Source organism: Sprattus sprattus, assembly GCF_963457725.1.
Source record: "Sprattus sprattus genome assembly, chromosome: 2".
Lineage (NCBI taxonomy): Eukaryota > Metazoa > Chordata > Actinopteri > Clupeiformes > Clupeidae > Sprattus > Sprattus sprattus.
Window position 1 is genome coordinate 69,085,037 of NC_137921.1, and position 26,163 is coordinate 69,111,199.

General features: G+C 44.9%; 2 protein-coding genes across 2 annotated transcripts in view; one reads left to right on the forward strand and one right to left on the reverse strand.

The window, feature by feature from the left end:
* Window positions 1-21,240, forward strand: part of coq8aa (coenzyme Q8A-a) — a 34,904-nt gene extending 13,664 nt beyond the window's left edge. The window contains exons 5-15 of the mRNA XM_080832856.1: window positions 5,051-5,125; window positions 8,807-8,932; window positions 13,395-13,480; window positions 13,837-13,977; window positions 14,617-14,698; window positions 15,901-15,994; window positions 17,103-17,244; window positions 18,256-18,363; window positions 18,478-18,543; window positions 18,758-18,844; window positions 19,584-21,240. Of these exons, the coding sequence (XP_080688982.1) occupies window positions 5,051-5,125; window positions 8,807-8,932; window positions 13,395-13,480; window positions 13,837-13,977; window positions 14,617-14,698; window positions 15,901-15,994; window positions 17,103-17,244; window positions 18,256-18,363; window positions 18,478-18,543; window positions 18,758-18,844; window positions 19,584-19,877 (1,301 nt within the window). The 3' untranslated portion in view covers window positions 19,878-21,240. The remainder of the gene's footprint in view (window positions 1-5,050; window positions 5,126-8,806; window positions 8,933-13,394; window positions 13,481-13,836; window positions 13,978-14,616; window positions 14,699-15,900; window positions 15,995-17,102; window positions 17,245-18,255; window positions 18,364-18,477; window positions 18,544-18,757; window positions 18,845-19,583) is intronic.
* Window positions 21,241-21,250: 10 nt separating this feature from the next.
* On the reverse strand, window positions 21,251-25,017 carry LOC308360746 (uncharacterized protein). Its single transcript, XM_080832857.1, has 7 exons — window positions 24,762-25,017; window positions 24,594-24,657; window positions 24,347-24,471; window positions 23,180-23,261; window positions 22,684-22,926; window positions 21,939-22,115; window positions 21,251-21,710 (listed from the first exon to the last, which is right to left on the reverse strand). The coding sequence occupies exons 1-7, from the start codon at window positions 24,903-24,905 to the stop codon at window positions 21,493-21,495; spliced, it is 1,053 nt and encodes a 350-aa protein (XP_080688983.1). The 5' UTR covers window positions 24,906-25,017; the 3' UTR covers window positions 21,251-21,492.
* Window positions 25,018-26,163: the final 1,146 nt, after the last annotated feature.

A 26,163-nucleotide genomic window follows, 5' to 3' on the forward strand; every position in this document is an offset into this window, starting at 1 on the left:
ATAAGATTTATCCTCTCTTAATATTTAGTTTGTAACCTTTTTAGTTTTGAGTCTATATACAGTATGTACATCCTTTTTGGGGGGTTGTAGCGCATTTGCAACATTATCTGACCTCAGTCAGATAAAGGCTTATAATTCGACGGCCTTTGTTGGCATTGTTGACTGGTGACTCATCCAGCGTTTGCATTGGCAGCATCTCTTGCCTCTATTTTAGATCTGTGTTTGTGTGAAGGGTGAGCTTAGGTCTAGTTTTAGTGGGCTGATTTTATGGTTGCAGCTTAACCCTTGCCAACCTCCTTTTTCTTTCCTCTGTCTCGCCACTGTCCTGCTCTGGGTCTGGGTGTCTGTGAATAAGCATGGTCCATTACACTCCCTAACCCACCCACCACCACACACACACACACACACACACACACACACACACACACACACACACACACACACACACACACACACACACACTCACTCACATTCATACTTTGACGTAGACACACACAACTCTAGTGCATGTTTTACACTACTACCCTTGTGGTGCTTTTCCACTGCCACCAGAAATCCTTATAATAGAGCATTATAGGCCCATACACGCACACGCACCCGCATAGCACACGCACACGCACGCACACACACACACACACACACACACACACACACACACACTCACACACACATCCATCTCACACACAAAGACACCTACACAACACAAGACCAGATTGAGCCCTCAGAGTTAATCACCACTTTGACCAGTCCTGCAGACTGCTTTGTTGGGCTGTGTTGGGCTGTGTGAGAGATTAGGCTGAATCCCATTTCTCTCCCTACCCCTTCGTCTTTCCCCTTCCCCTCCGTTTTGCGCGTTCATGTGGAGGGGTAGGGCTGTCCCAATTCACGTTAAGACAGAGGGGTAGGGGAGAGGGGAAGGGCTTTCTACCCCTCCAAACGGAGATTTTCCGAGGGCACACTTCAAACGGAGGGGTAGACTGATTTCCCTCAATGCATTGCGAACCCGTGATCATTGAAGAAGAAACATCGCGCGAGTCCATTTAAAAATGTCGGAAACAGCAGGGAAAGCATCACACAAATGAAAGTATTTTCTTTGTAATTCATGATTTTAAAACTTGTTTGATGAAATGTTGCATTGTGTAAATAACAGCTGCAGGCGCCATGTTTGTTTATGTCTGGTGAGTGACAGCTGTCGCTCTCCGGTAACGTAACAGCTGACGCAGCGTACTGATGACATACGTAAGTGTTGAAGGGCTATCCCAATTCGTAGGGCTAGAGTTGAAACCATTTCGACTACCCCTCCGTTTGAAAAAGCGAGGGCAAAGGGGTAGGGGTAAGGGTAGGGGTGGAGATTAGAAATGGGATTGGGCCTTAGTGTGTCTGGGGGGGGGCGGTGCCACAGCTGTCTCCCCACAGGAAGCCTGGCTCATGGCTTGCTTTACCTCCTGGCCCTCAGCTGTTGTGGCTCCATCATGGGCGCACACAGCTCTGCACTGTGACGCAGCAGCTCTCCCCTCTCAGATTAATGGGGGGCTGCAAAGAGAATATGAGTGACCCTTTTCTGATTTGCCTCATTGTTTTTTGTTCGTTTGTTTGTTTGCACCTGTTCAGGCACATTATTGTTCTGTTCAGATACACTTTTTTAAGTGTGTAACTGTCAGATCGAAATATAAGTTCAATATATTTATATATAAAACATGTGTGGTGTCAAATGTGTCAACAACAAACAACAACGTGCTTCGGACACAAAATTACAATCGTATACAGGTAACAAAAAACAAAACAAACAAAATGACAACAGTTATATGGGCACAAGCAATGACGAGTGATACACACACACACACACACAGATATATATATATATACTGTATATACATATAACTCATCACAAATGCACTTAACTTTAATTGTGCCCTTGTGGGTCATTTTAGGACAAGGTTCTGTTCACAATAATGACAGGCACGGGTCACATGCAGACACTAACGTGGACCTCAGTCACGATTCACATGCAGACACTAACACGGACCTCAAGGCAGGCAGAAAAATGGGATGGGATGGAAGCTAAAAAAAGGAAAAAAAACTAATTGTGCATTAGACCTTAGCATCTGAACTCAGCCTTTGTGCCCCTCACAGAGGAGGCCTACTGTGCTCTCTCTCATTCAGTGGAGTTGGACACAGACAGAGAGGGAGAGTCTGTCTCGCTGTGTTGTTGTGTGTGGCTGGTAGGTGGCGAAGGGACGTTTCATTATCAGGCTGATGGGACAGTTCCCAGTGAAAATGCTCTCTATCTCTTAGCACCTTAGCTCTCTATCTCTTAGCACCTTCTCTTCTCTCTCTCTCTCTCTCTCTTTCTCTCATTTATTTTAAGCTAAGCCTGGTCGTTTTTTTTTGGTTGTGTGTAATTGTGTGAGAAAATTACACTCTCTCTCTCTCTCTCTGTCTCTGTCTCTGTCTCTCTCTCTCTTTCTCTCCTTCTATCTATCCCCCCTTCAATCTATCTCCCTCAGCTTATTGTCTCATGTTAATAGTCCCCTGACACATGATACCCTGTACATGATAACGGGATGGGTTTACTAGCTAAATTCACACCCTGGTGACAGACAGGTACACACGGGACACATTGGGATGGCATGTGTTGCATTTTCTCACCTCGCCCTTGGATACAGGGTTTTAAAAAAAGGCAAAAGCGGATAGGTAAACACCCGCAAGCACCTGTTCAGCGCAGCCCTTACATGGCCGACGCAGCCCGTATACATTACAAGAACACCAGTTCGTCATGTCGGCCCGTCAGTCCAAGAGCATCATTGAATTGTAACGGACGCATGGCAGATCTTGTGGCAGGGGGTGAGGTGATGTGAGGGTGGGGATGGGGGTGGGGGCAGGTTACTTCATCATCTCCCACACACACGTGGAGGCCAAGTCAGTCTGATGCACGTCCAGCTGAACCCTACCCTCACCCCTACCCTCTTCTTGACTAACCAAGGTCAGCCTCCACCAGGAACTTGGTTACCCTGCCTGTGGAAACTGCAGCCTCACCGACTTTCTCAGAGATTGAGTTCCTCACAGGATATTCAGTTCTTGTTCTCGTGGGTACGGGCGACATCTAGCCTTCTAGCCTGGTGTCGGCATAAGTCCAGCCTCGTAGCCCGCTGGAAGGGAACCAAACAACACGATGATGGATTGACTCTGAGATTAGCGAAGGTGTGCCCATTGGCTGGTGCCGCCACTGTCTTGTCATTAACGCCTATCTCACTTTTGGTGTCTCATCAAAGTAGCCGCTCGAGATGCATCGAAACGACCAGTGGAGACCGTTTGCAACTGGTCATCATTGACATAGCTGCCTGTTGTCACATTCACTTACAGTCTATTTATAGTCCATCTATATTTGCAGTCCGGTATAGAGATTGACCTCCCTCTGTGGTGTGTCGGCTCAGAGCTTTTGTCCTAACTTGGTTGCATTAGGGGACGGCTCGAGAATGGCCTCTTCACTATTCACTGCAACTCTGTGTCACCTCCGTGGTGGCAACAAGGGGTAGAGGTGAGAGAACATGTGTGGGGGGGGGGGGGGGGGGGGGGTTGAACTTCTTACTTTAAACTTGAAGTTGACATAACCTCCTTCAGTTAAACTTGAAGTTAGAGATACATGTGCAATGACTTGCCTACAATGAGTAGCACTATGGGTAGTGACAGCATAATTCATAAATAACACTGAACAGTATGAGTGTTGATAAGGGCAAGAACTTGTTTTTTTGTTCACTTTGCAACACCTTTTGAAGTGTTCAATGCGATAATACTTTGTAGAAAAGTTATTTGAGAGCCAACAAAGCAACACTGTTTGGTCAAACACCGAACAAACCACTTTCATTGTGCAAAACAGGTTAGGCATGTCTGTTGTTATTCTTTCCATGCAAAAAAGCCTCTGTGGGATCTTTGTGGAGCGCAAACCACAGAACTGCATGCAGACACACACACACACACATGCACACACACACACTGCATACCACCAGAATGGGCAGACACTGTAGGAGTGTTTGTGGGAGGTGTGGTCGATGTCTCACCCAGAGCCCTGCTGATCTAGCTGCTGTTGGTACGAGGGGCAACAGTAAGAGTAGTGGTTTAATCATTACCTCACATTGATCTAGATTGACTGCCCAGCCTGCCAATTAGGGCAGACCCATCCCGAACTTGAGCTTGTATTGCTCAGCCCTGAAGGTCACTGGTTTGGGAGTGCAAACAGGCTTCAGCTTTATGATATTGGCAGAATAGTTATCAGCTGATATTGCTTGTCACTTAGGGGTTGGGGTGCTTGAACTAGCGAGGCAGTCCTGTTGTTCGTTCTTTTGTTTCGTTCGTTGCTTGTGGCCGCATTCTGCACTCTATTCAACTATTCCTCCTCCTCCTCCAAATTTCACAAACTGGAGGAAGTTATGTAACGTCTGAGGTTGCGTAACACCCCAGCCAAAAGCGCGCTCACCAGAATGTTGTTATTGTGTCTCTGAAAGTGCTGACTTTAGTGACAGCTAGAGGCCATGTTATTGGTCGTTCCTATTCGAAGCATATCTGTCTGGGCCTTGCCCCCCACCTCAGCATTTAGGGGTATACTGTGATATTTCTGTCAGGGCCATGTGCACTCCCTTTTGTGCGCTCCCCTTGCTGGGGACCGTTTATGACAGCTGCAGATAAGGTTGTTCTCTCACCTCAATGTCACATTCACTCTCTCTGATCCTTCTCTTATCACAAGCTTATTCATAGAGAGGTCTAGAAAGAGGCCAGGGAAAGACCTTTAAGTACTGAAGTCCGTACGATGTCCCAGAGATCCCAGATTTCTTGACTATTCCGTTAGATTATATTTTAAATACATTGCTGTAATACTCCATTATTGTGTATAGCCAAAATAGATTCCCATTTGTGTATACATATTGTGTGTGTGAGTGTGTGTATGTGTATATATATATACAAATCTTTAAACTTGTATGTAAGTATAGATAATCGGTGTGTTTTTAAAGGCGGACATGGTTAAACGAATGTTGTCTTGTGTGTCTTGTTTCAGGCCTTGCTGTTGGTCTGGGCATCGGAGCACTGGCTGATTTGGCCAAGAAGAGTATGCGAAGTGAAGACAAAAATGGTAAGATAATAATTATAATCTTTATAATAATCTTCAACCTTTAACAACTACTGCATTTTACCAACTATAAGTGTTTAAGTTGCATCATTAATAGGTCCCCTGGCAACCACTGGATTAACATGTTTGAGAAGGGCAAGGGGGAGGGGGAACTTCAGCCCCTTTAATCACTTCACTGGTATCAGAGTAAGCTCTTTCTCCACTGATGTCCCATTATTTCTCTTCGGATTGTTTTAATTTCTTATGTGAAGCCAATTAACATCATCCACAAGTGGTTGTGATCACTCTGAACCCAAGACTGCCTTTCATTGTTTCAAATTCAACTTTGCTTCAGGTTGTGCAGCAAATGGTGTTACTACGTTGCTGCTAACTAGCTTGCTAACTAGCTTAAGGAAACTCTTAAATAACCTAAAACGTTTCAAATGGCAGAGTTCCATTTGCATGACATGATGGTTAGTTTCACTCTCCTCAAACTTAAAATAGGAAAAGTTAGAAACCCTCAGAGTACCTGTGAGTTCATACTAAAATCAGCATGAGCTAGGTTAGTTAAAAAGCTACAATAGGTAGAATAGGTATAGACTGCGCCCGAGTATGGACTGCAGGGCTGCAGCCATTTAATAAATCAAGGTATAAATTGTGGTTAATAGTTGGGAAATTACCATAAATATCTTAATAATAATAATAATAATAATAATCATCAACTGTTAATTACTAGATTTGTATTATAATCTTTGTAATAATCTCCAACCATTAACTACTAAACATTGATTATAATCTTTAAAATAATCTTCAACTATTACCTAGTAGATATTAATTATAATATTTATAATAATCTCTAACCGTTCACTACTACATATTATCCTTGACCGCAGATTGACATCTCTAACAACAACAACAACAACATTGTCTGATATGCTGATATAGTTGCTTGAGCAAGATGTGTGTTCTGTTGGGGTCGAGAAATCAGACATTCATAAGACTCACTGTACCCGCTAAAGTAGACATCCATGAATCACAAAACACTCCTGTACCGATAAAATAAGACCCCCGGGTTCACACTTCATTTGCAGCATCTCATTCACACTGTTTCCTGTCAAACCTGTGATTGCTCCTCCTTCATGGGGCCAGGCCATTTTTTATTTACGCGATGTTTGAGGTTTGCGCCAGTCCTTAGAGTTCAGCCAACAGCTGCCAAGGAAGAACAGCAACAGGCCATTCATTCATTTGACCTTTGCCTCCCCACTGTGACAGAAATCTGTCACCACGACCAAGACTGTGGAACTGTGTTAGAACCTTTTGTGTTATGAACAGTCGGAACATTATTAAAAGGGTTTCTATCTTGGGTGTGTTCTGAAAAGAGCAACACACATTACTTTGAGTTGTTGTGCAAGCAATGCAGTTGCACTCCACCATCGTTAGAAACATACATGCATATACGTACGTTTTTGCAAACAGATAAGGTGTAAACACATATGTAAATACATAAATATGTATGTAAACATATGCATATATTGAATTGACTGTAGCGTATTGCAGTTCCCAACGACCTGGATGACTTTACACCAATTCTGATCACACAGGGTGAGTGAAGAAGAAGGAGGGAGAGAGAGAGAGTGAAGAAGAAGGAGGGAGAGAGAGAGAGAGAGAAGAAGAAGAAGGAGGGAGAGAGAGAGAGTGAAGAAGAAGGAGGGAGAGAGAGAGAGAAGAAGAAGAAGAAGGAGGGAGGGAGAGAGAGAGAGTGAAGAAGAAGGAGGGAGGGAGAGAGAGAAGAAGAAGGAGGGAGAGAGAGAGAGAAGAAGAAGGAGGGAGAGAGAGAGGGAGAGAGTGTGTGTGTGAAGAAGGAGGGAGAGAGAGAGAGTGAAGAAGAAGGAGGGAGAGAGAGAGAGAGAGAGTGAGAGAGAGAAGAAGGAGAGAGAGAGAGAGAGAGAGTGAAGAAGAAGGAGGGAGATAGAGTGAAGAAGAAGGAGGGAGAGAGAGTGAGTGAAGAAGAAGGAGGGAGAGAGAGAGAGAGAGTGAGAGAGAGAAGAAGGAGAGAGAGAGAGAGTGAAGAAGGAGGGAAAGAGAGAGAGAAGAAGGAGGGAGAGAGAGAGAGAGGGAGAGAGAGAGTGTGTGAAGAAGGAGGGAGAGAGAGAGAGGGAGAGAGAGAAGAAGAAGGAGGGAGAGAGAGAGAGAGGGAGAGAGAGAGTGTGTGAAGAAGTAGGGAGAGAGAGTGAGTGAAGAAGAAGGAGGGAGAGAGTGATCTGGGCTCGAGGTGGTAAAAAGCTGCTAATGCTGCCTTGACAGCCTGCGCCTATAGTCCATGCTGTCAGCCATGGCCCACTGACACACATTTGTGTAATGCTTTGTGTTTAAGATAAGATAAGATAAACTTTTATTAATCCCGTTAGGGAAATTCAGGTGTCCTAGCAGCAAGATTTATGAAGAGAGTAGGAATCAGACATACAACAGAAAAAAGATAGGAATCAAACAAACAACCCAAATAAAAACAGTCCAGCCTTCTCGAGTTCTCTCCCCCCCGACTGTCTCCAGACCATCCAGTTAGGAGTTGGGCGGCTCCTCCTCCCGCTCCGCCGGTTGCCTGGCGCTGAGCTGGAGGCGATCGGTGCCACACCGCCCCACACAGAGGCGTTTGCCACTAGAGTTAGATTTGTGTCTGTTTTATTGTTGCTACCAGTGTGTGTCTACAGATGTCCACTTAAATCTGCATCACAGGAAGTTGTATGAAGCAAGGTGTGTTTGCTCAAAGTCTGTATTTATAAGGGGAGTGTTTACGGAACTGTGGCTGTCTACACAAACATCTGTGACGTTCCCATGCTCTGAACTCTGCCCAGAAATGGGATCCGGCCTTCAGATGTCACTCAGGGACAAGTAACTTCAACACATCCAAAAATAGCTGATGTTCTTGACATACACTCACACACGCATATACATACAGTATACACGTACACTAACACAAACACACACACACACACACTAACAAACACGCACACACACACTTGCACACATTCAGTTACACACACATACACAGACATTTACATACACACAGCCCCGCACACACTGCACATACACATACACACTAAATCACCCACCCATATACACAAATATTCACCCATACACAAACACACACACAACCCAACCAGGAGAGCATGTAGTCAGTGTTACCCTTGGGTGGTCAAAGTCATCATGGGCTCGTATTGCTCTTAAGTAATGTTTACCAACTAACAGTGTTGTCTCTATAGGGGAGAAATACACTTCCTCTTAAGTGTTACTAGTACAGAGGTTTCTTATGCAAACATTCTAATATGCACATTTGGCATTGCATAACAGGCACACACTGCAACGACACACACTGCAACAACGGCATACTGTTGCCTGCTACAGCAACTCTGTCTAGTCATTTATGGAAATGTGCAGCGTTTGACCTCTGCAAATGCTTCAGAACTTTACGAAAATACAGATGTGTTTAGTCTGGTTTCCCAAAGAAAACATGCATTTCCATAATACCTTAACATGTTCAACTGCTTCTTTATTGCTGACATCCAAAGAGACTTCTTAAGTGTTTGTTATGTGCGCCTTGATTAAAACAGCACCGTGTAACACTGTGTTTTCTCTGAGGCTCATTTTTGTGTGTGTGTGGGTTGACACGATGACACAGTCCAGACGGACATCTTTTCCTCTCTTCAGGGAACAAGAAGTCAGTGATGGATTCCAGCCCGTTCTTATCGGAGGCGAATGCCGAGCGCATCGTCCGGACCCTGTGTAAGGTGCGAGGCGCCGCCCTCAAGCTGGGCCAGATGCTCAGCATCCAAGGTGAGTCCTAAAGTCCGATCTCCAGGTGTGAGTTTCATACCACCTCACCCTGGGTCTGCATTGCTGGGGCTGATGTTTGTTACCCCCTCACCCTAGGTCTGCATTGGTGTTGTTGTGGGGACCTTCTGTGTCCCCTCACCCTAGGTCTGCATTGGTGTTGTTGTGGGGACCTTCTGTGTCCCATCACCCTAGGTCTGCATTGGTGTTGTTGTGGGGACCTTCGGTGTCCCATCACCCTAGGTCTGCATTGGTGTTGTTGTGGGGACCTTCTGTGTATGCTGTGGCTGGTGTTGTTGTGGGGACCTTCTGTGTCCCATCAGCCTAGTCCTCAGGGGTGTGCCCAGTGTGAAGGTTTCTTAAAGGTGACCTCCAGTGTTTATTCACCATTCCTGCCTTGGTGAATGGGAAACATGGAAAACATGCCATACACAATTCCAGCCAATCAGCACGCTGCTTCAGGAGCATGGAAAGAAGGGATGTGATTCGATTGACTGTTGAGCTCAAATATCAACAACCTTTTACCAGAAAAAAAGTTATTTCCTAAAGTTTCTTTATAGATATTGAAGTAAACAGATACAGGTGTATTTCTGTAGGGGTCCTCTCCGTGTCGCCAGACCTTTATAATAACAATGACAAGCCTGTCAGTGGCGAAAACAAATAGTTTACCTTTGACATGCTGGTTTCATAGAGTTTCATGCACATCGTGTTGGCCTTTGCATCATCGTATATGTTTTATTAACATGGACCCCGTGTTGGCCTATGCTTCAGGGTATAGGTTCATTTATCATGGACCATGTGTTTACTAATGCTGATCAAGACAAGTCAGAGGTCGGGATTTTCTGACCTCCTACTAGAAAAACAGTGCGACACCACGCAAAGTAATCAATCTACCCTGAATTTAAAGTCGTAACTGGGAAGTCTGAATTACCTGAGTTCCGAGTTGTCTCTAGCGCACCAAGAGTCCTCATATGGAATAGTTCCATTTATAATGGCTGCGGTCCCCACTGGGTTACACAAACATCTCACCCCATACCCCGTACAGCTGAAGCGCATTCATCATGCGTGCCTTGTTTCCTAACTGCCCTGTGTTAGCCTAGTCCTCAAAGCCATACCCAGCACGTTACACCGCAGGGTCACGCCTGCCTCGTTTATCATGCGTGCCCTGTTTCCTAACTGTTTGCGTGGCACTGCTCCAGCCTGACAAGTTCATGACTGGTTTCCCAGCATCATGCCAGCCATAAGTCATCGGAACTGGACCTGCTACTGCCGTTGAGGTGGTGTCTTCTGACAGGTGTGGGACAGTGAGCGAGCGGGCGAAAGAGAAAGAGAGGGACATGATGACAAAGACAGAATGATCAGACGGAAAGACATCGTACTCTTGACGGCCAGCCTTGAATGTACTTCATGTTTCCGCCATGTCGTGTTGTCATTCACTCTGTCATAGGTTATTATTACCGGAGCCGTTGAGACCGTTTTCACCCAAGAGTGAGTGAGTGATTAAGTAAGTGGGCGAGTGAGTGAATTAGTTTGAAGTGAGAATGAGAGAGCGATGTTAAATGGGAAGATGATTCCTGACGGAAGAATAAGCGTTGGTTGTCATCTTTGCCAGCCTTGAATGTAGTTTGCGTTCCCCTGAGTGGCAGGTCATCATTTAAATGGTTTTATTCCTCACCCCTTATGCAGGCGCTCCTGTAAACCTGACTCAGTGTTACCCCCGACATTAACCTCAGGCTGGATTGACTGGAATGTGAGAAGGAGACGCTAGTGTTTGAGTCTTCTCTCTGTTGTTTCACAGTGTCTGTCTGTCCTCTGGAGAGGTTCACTAGAAGTTCACTAGGTCCCATTTCATGTGTGTAGTGTACTTATTCAAATGTTTACTAGAGGCTTGAAAAATAATCGTTTGCTAACATGAAAGATTCTGGATCCATGCACTAAATTAAATGGCCGTTAAAAAAACTAATTTGAACCAATTTCAGAAACGGCTCCTTTTGCGTTTAATGTGAAAACAATACAAATGGTATAGAGTACACCACAAATATAAAAAGGGAAAACAGAAAAGCCTAGATGCATCAAGATGCACCGTGCATCAAGAATGCTTGTTTTAGAATGATATTGTTAGGCCTACCCTTTGAGTCGTAATTGTAACACTGTGTATTGTCAACCATATACATATTTGTATGTATTACAAACCTACCCCTAACACAAATCCCATGGGCCCTAGAAGCCATATATTAGTGTGTTGCACTTTCTACATTCAATTTGCAAAATTAAAACTTGTCAAGTGTTAAGCACATTAGTATACTCCATACATACCTTTTATATATAAAGCAGATAGGGTAAGTATATAAATGTACTAACTACATATAAGGTTCATTCAGGACACTTAACACTAAGTGTGGCTGTTCACGACCTTCAGTTTTGGGAAAGGAAATCAACAGCACTCACAGGCGGCTCTTATCGCTCACACACACACACACACACACACACACACACACACACACACACACACACACACACACACACACACACAGTGCTCTGCATTCTGCATGTCTCAGAAAGAAACAACACCTCTTACGGTAAACAAGCCCAGGTCCCCTTGGCGTGCCTCCAACATTGTCATGTTTCGTTGTGTGATGGGTGGAGGCTTAACCAGCTGAGGGACAGCGGCAGCGACAGGTTATTTAGAGATCTCCTCCGGCTTCTACGCCTGTCAGCCATGCAAGGATTGTGTGACCTTCTCATCTGATCTTATCCACGCATTGCAAACATGCACACAGAGAAGAAGAAAAACAAACAAACAGAGTGGTGTGTGTGGGCCATGCACACACACACACTCACACACACTCACACACACACACACACACCAATGTGTGGGCCATGCGGGAGGCTACACAGGGCCCCTGCAGCTAAGTGAGTGTAAATCACCAGGCGAAACCAAGGTCATGGATTCAGCCTCACAGGAAGATAACATGTGCACTGCATGCAGTCAAAACATCGGTTAAAAACCCTCAAGGTCTTTATTATTTTACAGACGATCATCGGACACTTTGAGCTCCGCTAGGGGGATGGACTTAGTTCATGTCAATAACGTGAGCACCACCCAAGCTTCTTGCCAGATTTGAAATTAAACATTTGGGAACACACTGTCCATTAAAAAGAATTTGTGGACAAAATAATTTTTGTGTGATTACTAAAAAATACTGTGCTGTCTACTGTCCATTAACCCACACTGTTGAAGAACACCTCTCGCATGTTGGGTCTAGTCAATGTCGCTGTCCTGAAGTATGGACCCCCTCATGGTAGATAATGTTTATCTGTACGCCCTTAAGAGCAGTCCCACATTTTCCTCCAGGAACGCCTGCATCTGCTGTGGTTGTGTCAACATGCTCAGATCATAACATGCGTTCTGTGCAGAGGTCAGCCCTGCTTGGGTTAACACAGCAGAGGTCACACATTCATATCAAGCTGTTGCTTAGGAACACATACCTGTGTTACAGGTAGAGCAGAGGTCACACAGTCATATCAAGCTGTTGCTTAGGAACACATACCTGTGTTACAGGTAGAGCAGAGGTCACACAGTCATATCAAGCTGTTGCTTAGGAACACATACCTGTGTTACAGGTAGAGCAGAGGTCACACAGTCATATCAAGCTGTTGCTTAGGAACACATACCTGTGTTACAGGTAGAGCAGAGGTCACACAGTCATATCAAGCTGTTGCTTAGGAACACATGGTGTCACAGGTAGACCCCGTATGGATAGTTGGAGAAACTAAAGGCGGCTGCTTGGTTCTGCGTTGGTGTCACATTGTTGCGCAAAATTTACTCATAGCAATTCATGCTCCCTGAATGGCTGCGGATGTTGCCAAGCAATTCACACCCAGAACAATAGGCTTGCGTAAAAAATGGCGCAAGTCTAGAAAAAGGGGACGACGCACGCAAGACGTGAAAAGTCGTGCAAGGGTCGCACAAGGGGCTTACGCTGCCTCTTGCGCTTGCGCTTACGTCTCTGACCATAAATCAGCCTTTAGGCTATTGTGCTGGCTCATGTCTTGTGTCATGTGTTCCTGTTTGTTGAAGGCATAGCTTACATGTTTTTTTTTGTACCTAAATATACTTGTGTATGGTACTGCTTCCTTTTTAATGTGCCGTGTAGTGCCAAAGTTTAGCATAGGTATTACTGTTATTAACTGTTGTTATCCAAGGTTATCCAATCCATTGTCCAGAGTATTGCTAGAGGCCTAGAATGGCGAATGGTATATTGACTGCATCTATCTCACATGTGTCAAACTCAAGGCCCAAACTCAATTTAGGGAGCGTTTGCCCCACCGTCCGACCCTCGACTTACACACATTTTTTTTATTTCGGCCCTCTGTGTATTTGAGTTTGAAACCCCTGATCTATCTTATGGCTTTTGGTGGCTGTTCTTACTGACATTGCCCTCTTGTGTCTGGTCATTTTCAGATGACGCCTTCATTAACCCACAGCTGGCTAAGATCTTCGAGCGCGTTCGCCAGAGCGCCGACTTCATGCCAATCAAGCAAATGACGGTAAGGCCTGCTGGTAATCTTGGCTGTGCTGTCACTTCAGAGTTATGCTGTGAAATACTATGGCCGTAGGTTAAGTCTATTTCTCCCGACTGGAAGTGGTGCAAGTATTCACAGTGAACAAAATGAATGGAGCTCTTGAGTACTTCCAGCCAGTCCATCAGAATACCCTCATACTTACTAATCAAACGTGCTAATCGTAGACTAAACACGTTAATGATATAAGTATGAGTGTGTAGACCTTTCTACCAGGTGCTTGCCATTTGACTATTATACTGCTAGATGAGGAACCCAGTGACTTGTGTCCAGTCAGATCGGAGTCAGACTTCATCTCTGTCCTGCCCTCTTCTCCCTGGCAGAAAGCTCTGAACAACGACCTCGGGCCCAACTGGAGGGACAAGCTGGAGTCGTTTGAGGATCGCCCCTTTGCCGCGGCCTCCATTGGGCAGGTGCACCTGGCCAAGCTGAAGGACGGCCGAGAGGTGGCCATGAAGATCCAGGTGAGGCCAACGTGTCCCCGAAGGTCCATCCCTAACTATGAAAGTATAAGACTGAAGTGGTGTAGCTGATCAGTGTCCGTTATAGCTATGCCAAGCAGATTGGTGTGTACAGGACTGTTATCACCTGGTGCAGGTGGATCTACCTGTGCTTCACTGTGTAGTATCTCTACCAGATTACAGTGAATGAAATGACATGACCACAGATTACATACCACAGATGGAGGTGGGATCTGTTTAATCGCTTGCGGCTACGCTACGCAGCCACGATATCTAAACTCAGTTCTGCTCACATAAACTAGTTCTTCACGGTCGTGTTCATGTCTTCTGCTCCAGTAGGGCTCCTCCCTCTGGCGCAGCTCCAACCACAGCCCTGCAGATTTGGGCCTAGCTTCGAGTACACCAATAAATAGACTTTATCATTATCAAGACCGGGCATGTTGCTGTGTCTGTAATGTGCTTCTCTGTTCTGCTGTGAGAACCCTAATACAGCAGTGCAGAGAAAGCTATACTAGAGAAATATGTAACACGTGGTGCCTTGCTGAGACAGTGTAATCTTGAGTGAATTAATGGAATATTCTAGTTTGCTTTTATTTCTCCAGGTCTCAGAGAGTTATGTTGTGTTCTCTATTATTTTGTTAGTACCCTGGAGTGGCCCAGAGCATCGACAGCGACGTCAATAACATGATGACCCTCCTCAGTATGAGCAACGCTTTACCTGAAGGTGATGACCTCTCACAGTTTTACACACATGCAGTGCACTCTCTTACACATCTTCTATAGTTATTTGGTTGTTTTATTTATTTACTACTTTATCAACTTATTTTTTGTTCTGTACTCTATGGATGTGATTCTACAATGTACCCATGAGAATAGCCTTGCCATTAAAGATGCCAATGGTACCAACGTGGTATTAAGCCTCAATGATCTCCTCACCTCAACACTCTGACTGCTCTGAGTCAGCAGCCATGCACACAGTGATGCAATGACTCATGATCACTTCGGGCAATCGCCAAGGCCCTTCCGTCTGTTCTGAGGTCAGCCGCGGACTTGCCAACCAAGACCTGTATGCGCAGGCTGCCACAGTGTCACGTGACGCCAAGGCCTTTCCGTCTGTTCTGAGGTCAGCCGCAGACTCTCCAACCAAGACCTGTATGCGCAGGCTGCCACAGTGTCACGTGACCTAATGTTTTTATCCTCGGGCGCTACAGTACTTCCACAGCCATGACCGCTGGGGACGATGACCTCATCCTTATCTGGAGTCTCCATGCATCGTAGCGAATTCTCTAGCTACAGTAATTCGCTTCACTGCGGGTGCTGCTGAAGTCAGGGGTCCCTGTTTGTAGACCACTTGAACAGCTGCAGTGAAAGAATTTTCACTGTTTTAACTCTGATCTTGGCTTTACTCAAATCCCCCCCCCCCAGACAAAAAAACTAAACACACAGGGTTGCAAACAAATCAGTTTTCCAGGTTGTAAACAGGGTTGAAACTGAAGGCCCTATCCTCTGAGACAGGGGTGTACTGTATGCTTTCCACCTGTCATCTCCTGTGGCTTGACTGTACCCTCTTCGTGACGCTTGGTCTCTGAGAAGCTCTTCTTCAGGAGTGGTCTGAAAGGCCCAGCAGTGTAGCCGCTCATCATTTTCACCAGAATCATCACAAGCACAGCAGGCTTAGTGTATTTAGTTTCGTATTTATTTTTTTCACACTGTATAAAACTACACCTTTCTGAGGATTTCAACTGTACTGTATGATGGTGAGTCGTTTTCTGTAGCGAACTAAGTATACCTGTTGCTTATGCCCTTTACTTGTGTGTGTGTGTGTGTGTGTGTGTGTGTGTGTGTGTGTGTGTGTGTGTGTGTGTGTGTGTGTGTGTGTGTGTGTGTGTGTGTGTGTGTGTGTGTGTGTGTGTTTGAATGGAGCAGGTTTGTTCCCGGAGCACTTGATCGATGTCATGAGACGTGAGCTGGCGCTGGAGTGCGATTACATAAGGGAGGCCAAATGCTCCAAAAAATTCAAGTAAGTCATGAACGAGACAGTGAATCGTCTCATCTTCTCTCTCTCTCTCTCTCTCTATCTCTTTCATCCTCTCAACCTCTCTCCCTTCCTTTGTCCTTCTCTCTCTCTCTCTCTCTCTCTCTCTCTCTCTCTCTCTCTCTCTCTCGCTCTCTCTCTTTCATCCTCTCAACATCTCTCCCTTTCCTTGTCCCTCTCTCTCTCTCTGTGGTTTAGCCGTTTACAGTGTTAAGGCCTTCAAATAGCCCGTCACTGGAAGTTGAAAATAAACACCACAACATGGACCATGATCTAGCAATGATGGACTTACAGCTCCCTGTCTGACTCCAAGGCCTCGGCCAAGCTCCTGCAGCTGAGCACCAGATATAGCCCCTGTGGTGGTGTTGAGTTTCCACCAGGAGATATAACGGCACTAACCATTCGCACTGTGCCAGCTCCTCAATATAGCCCTCTGAAGAAGCGGACAGAGGACAGTGTGCCTGCCAACCCTGCGTCAACCCCCCCCCAAACACATACACGCACACGCACACGCACACGCACACGCACACACACACACACACACACACAGGGTGCCACTGTCCCAGGCCCAGTAGTCTCTGATGACTGGAAGAGGGAGTGGGGTTTGGGGTTCAGAGCACGGTGCTTCAGTAAGACGCAGGCCAGCATGGCTTTGAAACAGACAGACATGTTGTCTTTGAGGCCTGGAGCTACCTTAGCCTGACACTGATTTCTCCTTACTAGGCCAGTACAGGGGCTTGTCTGTGTGTGTATCAGTGTGCACGCATGTGTGCGTTTGTGCGTGTACACTCGCACGTGCTGGAGAGGATCACATCCTTGATTTAAATTCATTAAATTCCCCCCCCTTGTCATGAAATATCTGGAAAGATTGACTAAACTTCCCCTCTTTTGAAAAAAAGCGGTTCTGCTGCCAACTTTCCTGTGGTTTTATGACTCGGAGTGTGTTTGTGTGTGTGTGTGTGTGTGTGTGTGTGTGTGTGTGTGTGTGTGTGTGTGTGTGTGTGTGTGTGTGTGTGTGTGTGTGTGTGTGTGTGTGTGTGTGTGTGTGTGTGTGTGTGTGTGTGTGTGTGTGTGTGTGTGTGTGTGTGTGTAGGGAGCTGCTGAAGGATCAGCCCTTCTTCTACGTGCCTAACGTTGTGGACGAGCTGAGTGGCCGTCACGTACTCACCACTGAGCTGGTGCCTGGCTTCCCCCTCGACCAGGCCGAGAACCTCCCTCAGGAGCTCAAGAACGAGGTACACACACACACACACACACACACACACACACACACACACACACATACACCTCCATGAGGTATGGCCAAAACATGACTTCACCCCCATGCCACCCTGACCCCAAACACACACACACACACACACACACACACACACACACACATACACCTCCATGAGGTATGGCCAAAACATGACTTCACCCCCATGCCACCCGGACCCCAAACACACACACACACACACACACACACACACACACACACACATACACCTCCATGAGGTATGGCCAAAAACTTGACTTCACCCCCATGCCACCCCGACCCCAAACACACACACACACACACACCACCATGAATATTTCCTCACCCCGCTCTCAGATAGTTTGTGGCCCTTTCAACCACACTGATGGCCCTCAAAGTCAATACCAGGCAGCAGGCTATGCTCTCCTCATGCCTATATCACTGCCCCCATCACTGCCCCCATTACTGCCCCTGCACACCAGGGAGGGTGCTCTACCCATACCCCCATCACTGCCCCTGCACACCAGAGAGGGTGCTCTCCTCATGCCCATATCACGTGAAGTGATCGCAGTGTGTTCAGTAAATAAGTGGCTATGCTCTCCCCATGCCCCCATCACTGCCCCTGCACACCAGGGAGGGTGCTCTCCTCATGCCCCTGTCATTGCCCCTGCACACCACCCTGGAGGGACAGCTGGGACCAGAGCTTGAAACTATGGAACTTGGATCTTGGCACAGATTTTAACACGGTTCAACAGGGTCAGGGTGATCAGATATCCTATCAGGATTCCATCATACCACACCACAGCACTCTCATGTGTGTGAGTGAGATTTCTGCACACACGTGAAGTGATCGTGATCGCAGCGTGTTCAGTAAATGAGTGCAGGCAAGGGACTTTACTATGTAGTGTTCGCCACCTTGTGGTGAACTAAATGTATTGCTACATAGAAAATAAAGAGGTGATCTGATGCCTGTTTGGTTATTTGGTCCTTAGTTATTGTTTTCCCCTTGCAGATCTGCCAGAACATCTTAAACCTCTGTCTTCGGGAGCTGTTTGAGTTCAGGTACATGCAGACAGATCCCAACTGGTCAAATTTCTTCTACGATCCACAGACACACACGGTAAGGCTTTGTTCACATGGTAGCGCGTCGCCTTTTAAAGCTAATCGTTGGATTTTTTTTATTTTTTTTTAAAGAGTGGATGAGTAAGTAACACTGATGAATATCTTAATTTAGGTTGCGTTACTGGACTTTGGTGCAACGAGAGGCTTTGACCGGACTTTCACTGACGCATATATCGAGGTACAATTACTTCCCTAAACTCTCCCAAAATGCTAATGCATTCTAGTAGAATGTGTGGGGTTTTATTATGTTGGCTCATTACTTAAAGTCTCTCAAAGTATTGATACATAGTAATGTATATGTAAATACAGTTATGAGGTCCCCGTGTGGCGTTTTGTCTATAGCTGTGTGAAAATGGTTGACTCTGCATGACGGTGTTGTTCTGATACCACAGATAATCAAAGCAGCAGCCGACGGGAACAGAGAGGGTGTGCTGTCCAAGTCTATAGACATGAAGTTCCTCACAGGCTACGAGTCAAAGGTCAGAGGCCACAGCAGTGAAGAGTCTACGGGAACGTTTACGCTGACAGGACTCACACAGAGGCTGATCCTTCAGCAGTTCCCTATAAACCACACACACACACACACACACACACACACACACACACACACACACACACACACACACACACACACACACACACACACACACACACACACGCACACACACACGTTTATACTGCCAGGACTCACACAGAGGACCGCGAGAACTCCCAACTGACCTGACGAACACACAAACATATAGGCTACACACACAAACAAACATGTCTTCACTGACACAGGAGATGGGTTTAATGGAATTAAGAACGCTTGTTTTCATAAGCACTTAAATGTTCTTGTTCTGCTGACTGAGTAAGGGGTTTTACGTACAGTATGTCTGTCTCGGAGTCCTATGCAGAGCTGGGGAAATCTTTCATGTGACTCCAGTTTTACGTTTAGTAATCTGCAAATCTAGAGGTTTAAACCAAAAAGTAGGATAATGCTGCTTACTGCAGGGCTGATCATTGATCATGGGCTATAAACACACACACACAGACATACCCAATGGTGCATGTAGACTTCCTTCATGTAGACTTCCTTCACACACACAGGCTACAAACACACACACATAACCAATGTTGCAAATATATATCCCTCTGACATCCGCTATAAACACACACATACATACCCAATGTTGCTTACAGATTTACCCATCTAAGGTTTTTCCCCCTCTCCCCCAGGCCATGATTAACGCCCACGTGGACGCGGTGATGATCCTGGGCGAGGCCTTCGCCTCCGAAGAGCCGTTCAACTTCGGCGCGCAGAGCACCACGGAGCGCATCCACAACCTGATCCCGGTCATGCTGAAGCAGCGTCTGACGCCGCCGCCCGAGGAGACCTACTCCCTGCACCGCAAGATGGGCGGCTCCTTCCTCATCTGCTCGCGCCTCGACGCCAAGCTGTGCTGCAAGGACATGTTCAATAACATGTACAGCAACTACTGGGCCCAGCGCCAGACGGAACCAAGCCAGTGACCGCCGGCAGCGACAGCTAAGGCAGACCAATCGTCACGAAGCACCACGACGCGTGAGCGACTCCCATCCCAAGAGGGAAGACTGGTTCGGGGGTTGAATGCTGTTGGACCCGCCGAAGAGGGTTGGTTGTGAATTGAATGTATAGAGATGGCACTTTTCTCGTTTTTCTTCCTTTCCTAGGCTCCCCTAATCATTACCTTTTTTTTTGTTTTATCTTTTGTGTGTGTGTGTGTGTGTTTGAGGTGCTGTTGGGGAGCAGCACATTATGCTCTGCGGTGCAGGTCGACGTTTTGACACCTCGTTGTGTGATTGGACAATGTGTGGTAATGAAAGGGTGTTTCGGAATTTGTATCGATGTGCCTAAAAGCGAAGGGTCACGCTTTCACAGAGTTAAAAACAAGTTGTTGATTAATTGCGGTGGGGGAATATTTTAACACTTTCAAAAAGTTAGAATCCCTGTCTGTATCAATATGGACCTCGGGCTGGTATTTCCAAAGGTTTGGTTTTCTTATAAGGACGGACCGTTTGACTCAGGAGAGGGAGAATATTGTTCTGTCTCTCCTTATTTACTGAATCTGCGCACAAATAAAGTGTTTGTAGGAGTAATGGTCAAGTTCTCGTGGAGAAAGAGACAGGGAGGCCTATCACAGTTCCTAATGAAACGTACACCCTCCCTTTCCAGCTTGTGTGGGTGCAACCTCCTTTTCGGCACCAAACGGCCAAACTCTGACATTTCTGTGCATTCTCTCAGAGTAACGGAGAGGGAAATATAAAAGATGGTGCAGGAGGGAGTAGGGGTATCTTTTCTACCAGTGTCTGACTTCCCTTTTTGAAACAACCCTTGTTGATTACGTTAATGCCGTTCTTTAGCACAGATCTGAAAAGAGATGTGAATCCCATGGCTGTCCACGTGTCTTCTGCAGGTGAAAGATACCCACCCCTATGTACTCCAGAGTACAACAGACTTCCTTCCGATGTATTTGTTCTGATCTTCTTTGTTTTTTTTTGTTTGTTTGGAAATTGTTATGTGATGACAAACACTACTGTACCAAGCATCAGCAACCAATGTGCTTGTTTCGCGTGTTTGATTTATGTAACCAATGAGAAAACTGTCTGTAAGTAGTCATGAAATATAACAACAAAAGGTAAAACAACAAAACTGGCTGTTGTATTGTCCACTCTAATGTTTGAAGTGAGATAAAGAAAAATATATAAAAAATGTGCCTGCTGAAGTTTTGGTCAATGTGACTAAACACACAAAAGGAAATTGTGGGCAAGAATGGTTTTTAATTTTCTTACAGCGTTGATGGAATTCTTACAAAGCATTGTGAGAAATGATATTAAACCTTTGCATTGAAACACCTTTCTGACTTAGTCCTGGGACTCATTACTAAAGTGTGATATCCAATTAGTTACACATTTCAGAGAAAAAAGTGCCAAACACAACAAAAGCAACATGACCACCGCGGCTCGCAAGTACTGACACGTGACGTTAACATCAGTAAATGCGGTCTAATGTCCGAGTCATCAGATTTAGCTGTATGTATAATAGCTGTTGGTGTTTAGTATCTATTCTCTGTGGAGACTGGTGACGTGAGGCTGAATTCATCCTCTCTCATGTAAAGCTGTTTGGCACGGTATATTTCTTCAAGGCAGCCTCAATAACAGCCACTGCTTGTTTGTTAGGTTCACAGTTCAGAAGGCCTCCGGCGCGGTCGTGGAACAATATGTGAACAGCTCTAATATTCGCTTGGGAAGTAGGTCTCGTTCCAGTCAGACTTTGCAGGGGGTTAAAAGTATAGTGCATTACCACCAAGATGGCATCTTTGTTTCCTGTTGGCAGAGAAAAACACAACTAATTTGTCAGAAATGTGTCGATCAAACTAGCACAGGTAAGAAGTGTAGCAACTACAGTTTACATAAACGGGGGAGATACAAATCTTTGTTAAGTCCAAAAAGTCCTTAACATAGGAGAGGCCTTCCCAGATGCATTTTAGGCTGGAGCAAAGATGGTTATCGTACAGTATAGCTATGTACAGTAAATGTGGGCGTGAGTCTTACCAGGCACTTTACTCAGTGCTGCATCAATGTCTGTCCCTGCTCGTGACCACACCGGGCAAAACACAAGGATTATTTGGCATTCCTCCACACCGACCTCCAGTGTTGGCACACCCACACGCCTGATCAGATCATCGTGGTAGCCCATGGTGTTCCCACACACCAGTGAGTGGATTTTCACTGTATGGAGACACCCAAGAGCAAATACACATAAAGCACTCAGTCACATCAAATAGAATAGAATAGAATATATTTATTTGTCATTGCACAAGTGCAACGAAATTGAGGTTAGGGTTAGGGGCAGCTCTCAGACTTCAGTGCTATTGAAAAACAAAAACAATACAAATATATACAATATAACCTATACAAATTTACACTATGAATACTCAGCTTAAGTAAAACAAGTTTAAAAAAAAGAAAATGCGGTACAGGCAGGAATTACTAGGAGTGGCTTGCAAAGGGTCTAAGCATAGCAACTAAAGTTCTAAAATGACACCATGTTTTATGACAACACGTGATGTACAAATGCCACTGGGAGTGCTTAAAGTTCCCTAAATATATCTTCATTTCCCTTGGAACAAGACAACGCTCTTCAATTTATGCCAAGGGGCCCTTCATTAATCTTTCAGAATAGTCTCAGCCAACCTCTTGTGCAAATCTCATTGATATTCTCTTGACAATTGCCAATAAAAAAAATCTTCATATTTCTATTCCATGGTGTGTCTGAATGAGTGGCACCGTTGCTTACCTGGAAAGCTGTTGCTGTTTAGATTAGGACGTTTTTCAACACTTTCATCTTTAATGTGAGGGTGTGAGAACCCAGCAGCTGCCTCGTCGGTGTTGGGGCCCTCCGGCTCCGGGGGTGGAGGTTGCAGGCTCTCCAGCAGTTTCACATGATGCCTCACAGAGTCCAGAGAAGATGCCAGGTGTGTCTCAGTGTCACGCAGAATGCGAAGGCAGTCCTCCAGGGGTGCGCAAGCCACAGGCAGATCTAGAGAGGAAGTAACTTCAAGTGATGGATGTGCTGAGACTATGGGTGTGATGGGTTTGGTTCTTAAACAACACATGTACTGATAAAATGTATATCAGGTACGTTTAAACATCAAACAAGATTATTTCCTACAAATCATGCAAGTTGGGTCTTTCCAGTATTTCAGGTTTTTTTCATCTTTTTTTTCCCTGTGAAAATCATAGAGAACAATAACATTACACCTTCTTACAACGTGACTTGATTAGAAACTTACTCTTTAAATTCTCTCTTGAAAACACATCCTTCAGTGTTTCGGGTAAGGAATCCGAACACACAGGTGGCTCCTTGAAAGCAGTCTACAAAATTTTTAAAATTTACATGAGCCTAATTTGATTCAAATAAACCCAGATGTGGACAGATTTACACAGCACCCACCAATTTATACTAGGCCTAACGTATGTTATACACAGAAAAGTAAAAAGTGAAACACAAAAAAAAATGTTATACAAAAATGAATACAACTACCATTGACAGATATTGTTTTAATTTCCCAAATGATAAATAAAACAAATATACAGTATGATTTACATGTAGGTAAGTTGCAACACTTCTGTACTTTTTGATCTTTTGGTGCAAAAAATGGCATTAAGTCCACCTTTCATTTAAACATATCTGCATCATACATACAGTGAGTGCCTTGGGGGCAGTTATAACTATGGCTGAGGACAATTGTACATGCCCATTTCGAGGGTTAAAGTGAAATTGAATGCAACAGCTTTGCATTGGGCTACTTAAACCAGACTAGTGGTGGTGGATAAGGGTTTTTCTGTAAGTTGTAGTCTTTACAGCGTTGAAGTAGTCTCTTACAAACCAATGCCGTCACATTTTCGCTTGCAAGCTATGCTTAATGGCTGCAAGCGATAGTATTGTGTGTTACAACTGACCCCAGACGACATCTCCTAGTATTAGGCAAGATGATTATAATTATACTAGCATCTAATTCAGAAGCCACTGCCCACAAACACCAGTTAGGCTACTTGTGCTAATGTCTAAACGCATCAATTGTACAGTCAAAATCTTTTTCAAAGGTTGTAGCTAAAAATGTATTTCAGATAGGCCACTATTTACCAGTGGTTCTCGATTGAATGTGCTTAATAAATCAACATTTCTCTCACAGAAATTACAGTAATGAACGTCATTCTCAAACCAATCCACATGACAATTTGGCAATCAGAGTGGGCCTACTTCAAATTTAACCACACCCTTACATTAGGAACACATGGTGAAATTGAATGAGTCAGCAAACATCATTTGCATTATTAACACTAAGCTCTCTTACAGGTGATCGTGTTTAATGCTCACTATAAGATAGGCTACACACAACTTAATCTGCACATGTTGACGAAACATGAGCCTATTTTAGCTTTGTAGCTTTCCTCACCCTTCCAGCTGAGCTGATCAGCTCCGCAATCTTTTTTCTAATCTTGAAGTGCTGAGGCCCAGGGAGAAGGTCGTTTAGGTCCTGCCTTGTCAAGGTGAGGATGTCTGATTCATTAAGTTCTGCGGCTAAGGAAAATAAATTAATATAGTTGTTTTTCCAAGCTCACTACGCAAGCAAATAGCAATCTGTGTAAACGTTTATGAGAAGAAGATAGTCTGCATCTATGCACAGGTGTTAGGCTACCTACCATCAAATACACGAGCTGCTTCATCTGAGAGAAGTAGGATTTGTTCGCACAGATCACCTGCTCCCTGTTGTGGAAGTGAGATTTGAGTGTGGACGAGGTTGTTCTCCAACATTTTGGTACTACATATTCGGTAAAGCAACTTCAAGTTCTTAATCTTCACATACTTACCTTTCCGGATATCGAAAACAGCGAATATGCGCTATCACGAATATAAGTCAACATCCCTCTGCCATCCATGGCTAGCGCCCTCTGTCTGTTGTGGTAGATCGACTTGTGTGTGGACAAGGTTGTGCTAGACCTTTTTGGTTCCATTAATATTCGATAAAGCAACTAGGTACAACAGTTTTTAATCTTCCCAAACTTACCTTCCCGTACATCGAAAACTGAATTTGCCCTTTGCTGAAAGGAACGAATGAAACTTAAAATTGCTCCACTCTGTGGCGAGGCTTTAATGAAGAAATGAAACTGAAACTGTTGCAACGTATGATCTGTTTTTGTTCACAGACATTGTTGTCACTGTCGCTGCCCTATCTGAGTCGGCTGCCCTATCTGAGTCCCACACATCGCGCATGCTCAAACACAAACGGTTTACGGCAGAAGGCTCAATATCAACAAATCTGGCTTGTCTTAACGCATAATGTAGGTTTATTTAACGTAATGTTTTATAATTTTGTAAATGGTAACAGCATAAGGCAACGCCAACATATGGGGCTGGTCTTAACGCATAATACGGGTACATTTAATGTTATATTTAATTGTGTTGTAAACGGTTACCAGCATAAGGCTCAGCGTCAACATATGGGGCTATTTTGTATTACTGTTACTAGTAATGAATGCACTGCTTAACTAATAATTCAACATGAAGCTTAACATCATAAACCTTGGTGGATTACCTGGCTCGTTGTAACAGTGTCGCAAAGTGAAGCAAGCGACTACGATCCGGTAACTACTACGCATGCGCGACTCAGATATGGCAGCCGACTCAGATAGGGCAGCGACAGTCACTACCGGATGGTAGTCCTCTAACGGATGGTAGTCGCGCATGCACACTACCCAATCAGTCGCTACCCGATGGTAGTCGCGCGCATGCGTCACTTTGCGACACTGTCGCAAAATTAAATATAACATTAAATATACCCACATTATGCCTGAAGACAACCCCCATATGTTGAGGTTGAGCCTTATGCTGTAAAATCTTACATCAAATATACCCACATTATGCTTGAAGAAAACCCTCATGTTGACTTTGAGCATTATGCTGTAAACCGTTTACAACATACTTAAATATTACATTAAATATACCCACATTATGGGTGAAGACAGCCCCCATATGTTGACGTTGAGCCTTATGCTGTAAAACGTTTATAACATTATTAGATATAATGTTAAATATACCCACATTATGCGTTAAAACAAGCCTTATATGTTAATGTTGAGCCTTCTGCCGTAAACCGTTTGTGTCTGAGCATGTGCGACTACGATCCGGTAATGGACTACCATTCGGTAGTGATAGGTAGAAGAACGAAACATTGATCCGAAGACTTGGTTGGCAAAAGAACGAAACATTGAT

Excerpts from the sequence above, each read along its gene's own strand:
- LOC308360746 (XM_080832857.1), bottom strand. The coding sequence starts at position 24,905 with ATGGAACCAAAAAGGTCTAGCACAACCTTGTCCACACACAAGTCGATC. Across the intron at positions 24,472-24,593 it reads AGCAGCTCGTGTATTTGATG|CCGCAGAACTTAATGAATCA; the intron begins GTAGGTAGCCTA and ends TATTTTCCTTAG. Across the intron at positions 23,262-24,346 it reads TGATCAGCTCAGCTGGAAGG|ACTGCTTTCAAGGAGCCACC; the intron begins GTGAGGAAAGCT and ends AAAATTTTGTAG.